This window comes from Nicotiana attenuata, unplaced genomic scaffold (genome assembly GCF_001879085.1).
Source record: "Nicotiana attenuata strain UT unplaced genomic scaffold, NIATTr2, whole genome shotgun sequence".
NCBI classification, from domain to species: domain Eukaryota; kingdom Viridiplantae; phylum Streptophyta; class Magnoliopsida; order Solanales; family Solanaceae; genus Nicotiana; species Nicotiana attenuata.
In genome coordinates, this window is record NW_017672893.1 from 64911 (window position 1) to 76866 (window position 11956).

Sequence of the window (11956 nt, forward strand, 5' to 3'; positions counted from 1 at the left end):
CAAGGCTCCGGCTATACCTTACACAAAATCAAAAAAAATAAGACTCCGAAAACAAGCGGCCTGAGCCACGCAGGGCCCCGAGAGGAAAGGGGCTCACCAAAAGCTGATGGAGGACGAAGGGGAGCTACGATCGGTGGGCTGGAGTACCCGTTACGGATCCACCTACAATCATAACACGAATGTAGCGCCCCCGGCAAAAGAGACGCCAGTACATTTGAATTGTACTGGTATGTATAACAAACTTTACCCTGAGTAACCTCAAACCATACACGAATAACAAACAATAGAGGGAAACAACAATTGAATACATACAAGGAAAAACAATCAAGGCAAACAAGTTGACAATCTCTCCTTTTCCCCATCATCATTTCCACATTTTCAATTTCTCAATGTTCTCATGTTTCATTTCCTCGATCACTTTCCACCCTTATTACCTCGGCCACCCTTATCACCACAACCCATACCTTAATACTTCGTGTTACGACGCGCAACCCGATCCCACCGAGCAATCACAATTCACAAACAATAGCACAACAACAACAATTTACAAGGAGAACAACAACAAGTTTCAGGAATAACAACAACAAATCCCAATAACAACAGCAACACATCTCAAAGAACAACAGCACAACTCACACAGAGTTTATATGACTATCAATGCCATTTCCATCTTTTTTAACAGCCCGTTGTACCATTTAAATCACAGCAATAATTTTCCACAACTAGCCACAAAGGATGTTACCACAGTTATTTCAATATCACCAATTTCGATTCCTTTCCATCATTTATTCCACAGTTCATACCACATAACACATTCGCAATTACAACTTGGTTTATTGCCATTTACTTGCACAACCAAATCGGACGTCTTAACCAACAACGTTTAAGGCACAACATTGACATGAATTCACAAATGGTTTACACAAGAAAACACATACTACTCACAAGAGTTTAACTTCACAACTAATCCATGAAGATATCACATACCAAGTATTTGGACACCAAGCATGGCGATTTTACAACGGTTAAAGTTAGCCATACATACCTGGAGTTGAATCCCTTTTTAATTTCTACTTCCAATTCACCAAAAATCTAGCAACGGCAATATAGCGCACAAATTAATACACATAGCTTAGAATTCAAGGTTCAAAATCACTACCCGAACATATTTAGGTTATTAACCCCTTCTTTGTACAAGTCTTTGCTCCCACCCAATTACTCCCACTAGGTTTATGGTTTTAATGGACATGCATGTATGATTTCAACCATTACAATCAAGAACCAATGCATGAGACTCCCCCCCCCCTTAGTTTAAACCAGAAATTCAATGAAAAAGGTTTAGGGATTTTACCTGCAAGAAGAAGGGGGATGAAGATAAGCTTGAGATTTCCCGGCCCGGATGGTTTTGAAGGATAAAATTTTGGAGAAGATGACTTTCTGTATCAAGACCCTCTCTTCCTCTCTCTTATTTTGTGCAGAAGGTCGTTAAAGAATGAGGGGATGGGTGTTTTTATTACAAAGGGGTCGGGTTTTAAAATTTAGAAAAAATAGAAGCCGAGCAAGATCTGCAGTCGCATTCTGCGATCGCAGAATCGAAATGCGGTCCGCAGAGTGGACCGCAGAATTGCCCCCAAAACTCTTAGGGGTCTGTTTGGGTCTGCGACAGGAATGCGGTCCGCATTCCTGTTATGCGGTCGCATTGTGCACCGCAGAACTGACCTTCACAAATTCTTGAGGAACTTATGCGACGATTATGCGGTCCGCATATTGATTATGCGATCGCATCATAGACCGCATTTTCAACATTAATTTTGACAACTCTTCTGTTTCACTCTGCGGCAGAAATGCGGTCCGTATATTAGATCTGCGACCGCATTCTGGCCGCAGAATTGCATTTTTCTGGAAAATTGATTTCTTTTGATTTTTACAAGTTTAGATCAATACCAAGGGTCCGAACCGCGGCGAGCTTGCTCGCCGTGAAGAATACTACTCATTCCTAACACACATTCGGAGTCGACACCACAACATACTAGGTTTTGAGCCAAAAATTTTACGGGGCCTCACACAAACACATAGAGGGAATAGGGGTATAAGGATTCACAGCAGAAAACAGGTGCAAAGAGAATAATATACAGATTAATCAATGAGCATGGACAGTAAAGTAAACGGGATTGCAGAAGTTGTAAATAAACACATTGGTGTGATGGCTAAAACTAAATTAGGACATACCAGTTTCAGAAGTAAGCAGAGAAAAAGTAGTAGTAAAGCCCAAATTGCAAGCAAACAGCCAGAAGAAACTCAGATGAGGATGTGAAAGTATTGAAATTGAGAGTGTTAGGTGAGTAGTGTAAGCTGAAGGTGTGTAAAAGTATTGAATTCGAAGTTGTCTTAAAGAGCATTCAATCGTGTGTCCTTGAAAGTGCAGATGGGTAGTCCCCTTTTATAGTGCAGAAGGCAAGTAAGAAAAGTTAAGAAAATAGTTTTACAATCAATCACATAAAGTCTCCCTTTAGTTAAGGGATTCTGATTTCAAATGGGTAGAAGAGAGTTAAGGAAAGAATTTGACTGAAATCTTTTCCAAAGTAACACAAAGAGGGTAAATACATAGGAGTTTATTTAAGGAAAAAAAAAGTCCAGTGGTACACGGTTTGTGAAAATAAGGAAAAGGAACCAATTAAACAGTCAGTAAAATCAAAATCGCAGGCTTTGTTCGAATGAACCAAGTCAGGAAAAGAGAGGAAAGGGTTTTACTTAAGGAAAATCAATAACAATCAATCAAACCATACTAAAAGGAATTCGGAATCAATCATAATTGGCAAAACCTTTATGAAAGAAGAATTTCTCATATATAAGGCACACAAATATCAAACATGAAGGAGTTGTCATGGTGATTAGAAAAGACTATCATAGAAACAGTCATTAAAAGGTTCACGTCCAATTAATAGACTCAGAATGATTCTGAGAGTTCAGGGTTTCAAAGTAGAACCCCAATCCAAAAATCGAACTTGCCAAAGAAACCCCCAAATTCTAGGGTTTTCACTTGGATCAGGCATAGAGATAAGAAGGCAAGACATTAAAACAGACTCAGAGGTCTCTTTCAGAGACTCATAAGAGACCAACAAACATGATAGCAGGTTTGAAAGCATAAAGAACATGTTTGAGAAAAGCTTCGGAATTTAAGCATGTTCAGCAGAGAGAAGAAGTAATGTAAACTTAAGAAACAATAAAGGAAGCATGCTTAGAACTCAAACAAAGTCAGGTAAAGCAAAAAAAATTTAAGAACTCAGTAGGAAACACGTACAGTAGAAAAATACTGAAAATATAGCAAAGAACATATAGAAGAATATAACAAAGATTAACATGCGAGCCTAGTCTAAAGGCACAGTAGAATACAAAGATATAGAAGAATCGTGTATAGTAGGAAGAAAACAGAAGAACAACACATGCGTTGTAGAGAAGAAAAACACACGAGCATAATATAGACAAACACACATAATGAAAAGAATCAGAAAGATGTTTTGAAAACCTTTCAGAAACCCTAAATCGAAGAGAAACAATTTTGAAAGAAAAGATTGGGGAAAACACTTAAAAAATCCAGTAGAACACAAATATATCAAAAAGCTAAGAAAACAAACAAAGAAAATCTCGAATAGCTTAGGATTTCAGAGAAACCATAGAAATGAGAAAGGCTCGGAAGAAAATCCGATCTGGAGTCGGATGAGGTGGGAAATAGGCTCCTAATGCTTGAATACGCCTGAGCATGGCCGGAGAGGCCATAGAACCATAGATCTAAGAAGGTCTAAAAGAGAATCATCAAGGTCAGACCTTAAAGCTTCGAACACCCATGGCCTAATGGTGGAGGGGGTGAGTACAGACCATCCATGGCCTGAGAAGCCATGGATTCTGGTGAAAGTACGGTGGAAAAGGGTCGGAGACGGTTAGGGTTCCTTTGAGAGAATTTTGGGAGTGGAGAGTATTCAAGAGCGGCAGTAAACGAAATGGGGGGATTAGGGTGGGGTTGGTGAATTAAAATGGAAAGGGGTGATCCTGGCCGTTGATCAAAATGATCAACGGCCTGGATTGAAAGAAAATCCGGGCGGGTTAAACAAATGGGTTAAGGGGTTGGGTAAAATTGGAAGTGGGCCGGTCCAATTGGGTTTAGGATTGGGTCAATTTGAGGGCTAAAATTGAAATGTAAATAGGCTGTAACTGCAAAGAAATGAGGCTAAATGTTAAATAGCCAGTTTTCCCTTTTTTTATTTTATAAAAATAGTGAAAATAATTTTAAAAGCAAATTAAAAGTACTGAGTCAGTTAATAACACATAAATATTAATTTAAAAATACTGGAACCAATTTTTATAATTAAAATGCTATTAAACTTAAAATAGGCTAGAATTGCAATTATATGCAATTTAGCTTTAAAATACAAAATAAATTTGTAAAAAATGTATAAAAAATTACCTTAACTATATTTTTGTATAAACATGATAATAAAATAAATTATTCACCAAAATTGAGGATTTTGGGAATAATTACTGATTTTGTACTGCTAAAATAGACAATAAATTGATTTTAAGAATCTTTAAAAAGTTGGAAAAAATACTAAAATCCTTAGGCATGCTTATATATGCATATATATGTTATTTTGAAAGTATTTTGTATATGTAAAAATATACAGTGAAAAATTGGGTATCAACAGACCCCATTTGGGCTATTCACTGGTGAGGGCTTTTGTTGGACTATCCTTTAGAGCGAATTGTTCTATCAAATGCCTTTCCCCTGTGGTACCATCCTCCGACTCGTTGACCTTTCACTTTGAAAGTTTGAGTTCCATCCTCCGACTCCAGTTCAATAGCACCATAGGGGGACACACTCACAACTTTGAACGGGCCAGACCACTTGGACTTGAGTTTTCCTGGAAATAACTTGAGTCTTGAATTGAAGAGTAAGACCAAGTCACCAGAATTGAATTCCCGCTTCAAGATCTTCATATCATGGACAAAATTCATTCTCTCCTTATACATGGCTGCACTCTCATAGGCATGGAGACGGAATGCTTCCATCTCATTGAGTTGTGTCATTCTCAAGTTAGCAGCTTCGGCCCAGTCAAGATTCAACGTTTTCAGAGCCCACATGGCTTTGTGTTCAAGCTCCACTGGCAAGTGACACGCCTTACAAAAAACCAACTGGTATGGTGAGGTGCCAATGGGAGACTTAAATGTTGTACGATATGCCCACAACGTATCATCTAGCTTCCTTGACCAGTCAGTCCTATTTGCATTGACGATTTTTGCTAGGATATTTTTGATTTCCCTATTAGAAACTTCAACCTGACCACTCGACTGAGGATGATATGGTGTGGCCACCTTGTGCTTTACACCATACTTTTCAAGCAACCTGGTGAAAGCCTTGTTGCAGTCCTCTTCCCTTGCAAAATGAATATGTCCCCGACTCTAAATAAAGCCTTGTCCAAAAAATATGATTACCTGTATGAAGAAGATATCCTACCCGATGTACAGAAAGTATCCTCCACTGAACTACCCCTCATAAATCCTTACTCAGCTTTTGCCAAAAATAATTTGCACCCTGCACCCAAATTCGTTCCTTAGTCCAACATAGACCAAAAGGAGTCAAAGAATATGTTGCTGCCTAAAAACTTGACCAGCATCCTATTCTTTCCACTCGATAGGAACAATTTATCACCCTTCAAATTCAAATGATTTTCCCAGACAATGGAGAGATCATGGTTTTACCCATATCCATTTTGGTGCTATCCGAATCGCTTTAACATATCACAGAAGAAAGGTCAACCTGTAGTAGCTAGACTTTCTCTTCTAGATACAAGATACTTGGAGTACCAACATGCAAATTTGGGTACTGCAGAAGTTACCTTGAATGTTAGGACTGTTTTCATAACTATCTTTCCAAATTTCAACATGTCTCTTTATGACCCATACTTCACCAAAGCACTAAATATCCATGTCAAAATTCAAGGAGCCCCACAAGCCAAAGATTCTATCCAAGCGACTCTTCATCACCAAATGGTGTGGCAAGTCCAAAATCATGCCATGGATCTTTGCCTTCCAGGAGGAGAAAATGCTTAACTCTTGAATATTGATGCTACCAAAGGAAACACCGTGTGCACCCAAATACCCAGACAAATTTCCATTGATGAGCTTGTTAAAATCCTTGATTCCTGGATCACAAATTACGAAAAGCTAAGGGAACTAGAGGAATCTCTGCAATCTGGTAAACCAACTTTTACCAAAAGAAATGACAAAAACATTTGGATAAGCTTTGACCATTCCCATCTCAAAAAACCCAATAAAACCATCTTCTCTTGCCAAATGATTCAACCCAAAGATACAACAGATACATACCCTGAACCTGACGGAGAATTCTTCTGGAATATACAAAGCATCATGGAAGAACATGACTAGTGTCGACATTTTGACAAAGAAGGAAAACGAGTGTAGTGGTTCAAATTCCCCTTTACGGGACATTGCCCTTGGGATCTTGGTTGCGACTGCCAAGACTGTTTGGAAGACCCAATTGGAGAATATGATGAACACCATCTGCGTCATTGGGAAAGATTTGGCCTTAACAAGACCAAACCAAAATCCAAGAAAAAAGGGAAAACCACTGAAAAGCAATTGCGAGCCAAATATGAAAATAAAGACCCTTCAATTGGCTCATTGAGCCGCCCAGGTAAATATGAATTTAATTTCTTATCAGTTACAAACCCCAAGAAGGGCCAATATTACCAGAAAAATTACACTCCAAGTTGGGAAGATAGTGGAACCACACCCAAACCCAAACCGCCAACAACTCATACCCCAGAATCCAAAAAGCCACCTGAACCTAGAACGCCATCAACCCAAAAGTCCACACAACCGCAGATATTCATGCTAAGCCCTTCAAGCTCCAGTCATACCCAAGATTTTCCTTCACTCCAGCCTTTTGAAAAAGAGGGTATCAGCCATGCTCCAAAAATCCCCAAGAAAAATATAGTACTACCTTCTGGAGAAAAACCCCCAACGAATGACATCGAAGCAACAATGAACTGGCAATCAGAAAATTCCATCTGCCAAAACAAAGTGCTCAACAATATTGGCAACACCATAAAAAATGTGGCCCTTACACAAAACAAGTTAATGAGAAAAGTGGAAACAACTGAGAAAAAGGTGGAACAGACATTATCTCAGCATGCAGGACTAATCAAAGCCTTGGAACTAAGATTGGCAAATTTACAATATGAGACTTGTCCGCCAGGAACTTCATTTTTTCCAGTTATTCCAACAACAACAAAAGGAGATGATTTCAATCAAGGAACAAATCCAACTTTTGAGAAATGACCATTTTGAGTCACAAAAAACCCCACTTTTCCCTTCAAAATCTACCTTTTATCCCATGTCAACACAAGCATATTCCCCACCAAAATTGGACAACACCTTTTCTAACTTTTCTACTACCTCACAGAATCCTATCTCTTTCACCCAACCCTTAAAAGAGGAACATGATTTTGACATTGCAAAAATGGTTTGGGAAAGGAAAGATGCTCTTGCAGCACAAAAACAAACCAAGAAAAGGCGAGATCACGATGAAAGTTCAAAAGGGTCCAACCCCGAAAATCTGATGATTTCTGATCAGAAGACTCCGAACCTCTATGTTTCCCGGCCAAGAAACATGTCAGAAGGAGATACCACATGGTTAGAATCTCTAAATTCATCTGACGATGATACAATGGAAGATAGCTCTCAATCAAGCAATGATTCCACATCACACTCTTCCGAAGAAGACGATCCCCCAATATTTGTGAGCCAACCAAGAGACCCAAGAAAATCTGAAGTAGAGGAGGATCAAGAAGGCATGACGGATGAACCAATCCCAGAAAGAAGATATGAACACATGGCGTCAAAACCAGTTGGAACTGGCTTCCACACTTTCACCTTAGATGACGTCAAGGTTTCAAAATGGCCTCGAAGGATCCAAGACTTCTATACTTGGATGTGACCAAAAATTTGGTGGAACGAGAAAAGTATATCATTCTATCAGAACTAACTTCACGGTTCTCAAGAATCCTCAGATATTGGTGGAACTCACTTGTAATTCAAGACAAAAATACTTTTCTTACATCCCAAGATTTTGCTTTCAACATCAAGATCCTACATGGAGTTTTCTGCGGAGATACTAGCCAAAGACAGGAGAAAATGCGAAGACAACTCTTCGAGATGAAGTGTGTGTCATTCGACAGAAATGACATTGACAGGCATTTTCAAAAAATGGCAAAGATATAATTTGAAATCGACGGAGACATCAACCTGAAGCAAGCCTTTGTCTCTTCCCTTCCAAAGCTGTTGGCAAGCCGAACCATGACCATCATTGAAGAAAAGTTTCAATCAATAACAGTCCCACAATTCGGCTACATCAGGCAAGCTATTTTCGTAGCATTGGAGGACATTTGTACAAAACGCTCAGCCCTAAAACAAATTATCCAGCACAATCCAGCGCTTGACAAATTATGTCGTAGATCCGATCTGATTACTGGAGCAGGATGTTCTTGCCACACATCTAGGCGATAGAAAGGATTTAGGAGGTTTAGATGGCCAAGAATTCCAGATGGAAAATGAAAGTCCAAGAGAATCACAAAATATTTCAGACATAGAAGGCCATGAAATTTTCACAAGAAAAGTAGATGCTTTATTTGCCAGAAGATTGGACATTTCGCGAAAAACTGTCCCCAATCAAGAAAATCTATCAAACTCCTTGAAGAGATTGAAGATTACACTGGTATACATCTCGGAAAAGAGGATGACCTTGAATCCATATTCTCTGTGGATGATGAACCTAGTGAAGATACTTTATTCTCTCTTGATATCTATGAAGATAAAGGCAATGATCACTACCAAATTTCAGAACCAGTGATCGAAGCCCGAGAGGAGATCAACGCTCTCGTAGTCGTTCCTCTAGTAGAACTCAAACTCTATTCATCCAAATGGGATAAACCAACTCGAGTTATTGCGTTCATCGATATTGGAGCTGTTTCCTCACTCATAAATCCCGTTGTTCTCCCTGAAGATCAATAGGTGCCACACTTTAAGGATTTTACACTGCATCAAATAGAATCTTGACTACCACCGCCATCACAAAGCATCTGGTCACAATAGAGTTCTTTCCAGGGTTGAAGTACAGAACACAGCTGATAGGGTCTGATGTACCAGGAAAAGATCTTATTGTTGGATTCGACATTTTTACAGAAACCTTAGAGATCAACTCTAGATCAAGGCTAACAGGATAGCTTTTAAGAAGCAGTTTAAACCTTATTCTGAGATTCCAAGGCAATTCCAAATCACCAACGACGAACAAATCAAAGAGATTGAGCAAAATTTCATTGAGCATTCATGTGTTGAATCCCACAAGGATTTCATAAAGAAAAGGAAAAGCCCGTTATGAAAAAACGAAGAGTTTTTTATCAAGGTCCCATTCAAGAAGAATGAAAACATCAATCCAACAAAATCCAGTCATTCAGGCATAAATCCAGATCATCTTCAGCTTGCAAAGAAAGAATGCGAAGAACTTTTAGAATTTGATCTAATAGAGCCATCGGATTCACAATGGGCATGCGAATCATTTTATGTCAACAAAAGAGCTGAGCAGACAAGAGGAAAGCTCAGGTTAGTCATTAACTACCAGCCACTTAACCATTTCCTCCAAGATGATAAATTCCCTATCCCAAATAAACTCACTCTTTTCTCCACTTAGCCAAGGCCAAATATTTTTCCAAGTTTGATTTTAAATCTGGATTTTGGCAATTGGGAATCCACCGTGAAGAAATACCCAAAACGGGATTTTGCATCCCCGATCATCACTTCTAATGGAAAGTCATGCCCTTCGGGTTGAAAACTGCACCCTCTTTGTTCCAAAAAGCCATGATAAAAATATTCCAGCCCATCCTCCATACCCCTTTAGTTTACATTGATGACATCGTGTTATTTAGTGATACATTGGAGGAACATGTCAACTTGCTTCGTCAGTTTGAGGCGTTGATAACTCACTATAGGATCATGCTTTCAGCAAAAAAGATGGTTCTTGCCCAAAAAGAGATTTATTTTCTTGGAATGCATTTTGTTCGAGGTGCATACAGTCCAGGACCACATATATGTCAAGAACTACTCAAATTTCCACATACCAACCTCACAATAAAACAGATCCAACAGTTCTTGGGTATAGTAAATTATGTGAGAGATTTCATCCCAAATATCTCTACATACATTTCTCCACTCACAGAGATGCTCAAGAAAAATGCTCCATCATGAGGAAGAAGCAAGATGAAGCAGTCAGGGAAATAAAGGAGATTTCTAAAAATGTCAAGTCCCTCTATATCCCTTCAGACGGTAAGAAGATACTGCAAACTGATGCCAGTAATGAATATTGGAGTGCCGTTCTATTTGAAGAAAAAGATGGCCGAAGAAAAATATGTGGATATGCCAGCGGAAAATTCAAAGAGGATGAGCAACATTACCACTCCACCTTCAAGGAAATCCTTCCAGTAAAGAATGGAATCAAGAAATTCAATTTTTTCCTGATTCACACAGAGTTTCTGATAGAAATGGATATGAAGGCCTTCCCAAAGATGATCCAGATAAATGCAAAAATTATTCCCAATCCTCAAATTCTCAGATGGGCCCAATGGTTCTCTCCATACAAGATTCAAGTCAGGCACCTGAAAAGGAAAGGATAATATTCTCGCTGATTTTCTGTCTCGACGGGAAGAATTCTCAAAGAGATTTTCCCCAGCAAAACTAAAGTCAAATCAAAAGCTAATCAGGCACATCTTCATGCTTTCAAATATACCTGGAACAAGTTCATTGAAGCCAGCAGATCATCCACCGAAGTTGTTCAACCTCATGGATCCCTTTGATCCGTAAATTATTATGAAAAGAAGAACTTATTATGAGCTCCAAGTTTTCCGGCAACATGGAGGATCAATTCTCAAGCCATATGGGGTCAATCCAGAATATCCGTTCTGCCATATATTCATAGCTCAAGCCAAGGATTTTCCACAAGAACTATTATGGTTTTTCTGGTACATATGCCATCAGTATTATATTTTTATGGAATTCAAATGCAACGTCTTCAAGGATTTTGATAACATTGAACCAGCTCTTAAAGTATTTTTACTATGGTTCAAGCCTAGAAGATATTGGATAAAATGTTTCTACGATTCCTACACAACAAAGGTATTCATGTTCCATAGGCCCGTGAAGATTATTAATGGAAATGTCCATGCGCAAGCAGAGGCATCATTCTGGTGGAAATTTCCCGTGTCCATTTTGTCCATGGAAGAAGAATATAGCGAAGCACAAAAGAATCCTCTTCCAGCAAAACAGGTGCATCCCGAGAGAGATATAGCCAAAAGATTGGGCAAGCTGGAATTATACCAGCACTCATCCTCACTGGGAAAAAGTCCGGGAAGCAGCAAAAGAATATCAAACCTCATACGAAGTCACCCGAGAAAAGATCACTCACGACATCTCCAGATTAAGGTTGCGGATTACATCTCTCAATCCAAAGGAGAAGAACACAACGAAGAAGGACCGTCAAGCTCCAGGCGTTACCACACAAGGTCTTTGAGAAGATGCCTAGAAGACAACCCTAGAATCAATGAAGGATAATTATCTAAATCCCTGCTAATCCCCCCCATAATCCTTCCTTACCTACCAAAAAACAATCAAAAATCATCTACCCATGCCAAGACAAATTTCCATATCTTTCAATACTATCTGGGCCCTACTTCCACTTGCTTTAACTTGCTTTCACATGTTTCCACATGCTTCGTCACATGCAACACCCTACTTTCACAGGTCGTCACATGCTCCCGCATAATTTCACATGTTATACCATGTATATTTCACCCTTTTTACATGTTTTCAGGAGCTTTTTAGTTGTTTTGCC

At 39.1% G+C, this 11956-nt stretch overlaps 1 protein-coding gene across 1 annotated transcript; it reads left to right on the forward strand.

Moving 5' to 3' along the window:
* The first annotated feature begins 10313 nt into the window (after positions 1-10313).
* LOC109214844 lies at positions 10314-10742 on the forward strand. The gene has a single exon (XM_019378799.1). The coding sequence runs from the start codon at positions 10314-10316 to the stop codon at positions 10740-10742; it is 429 nt and encodes a 142-aa protein (XP_019234344.1).
* The last annotated feature ends 1214 nt before the right edge of the window (positions 10743-11956 follow it).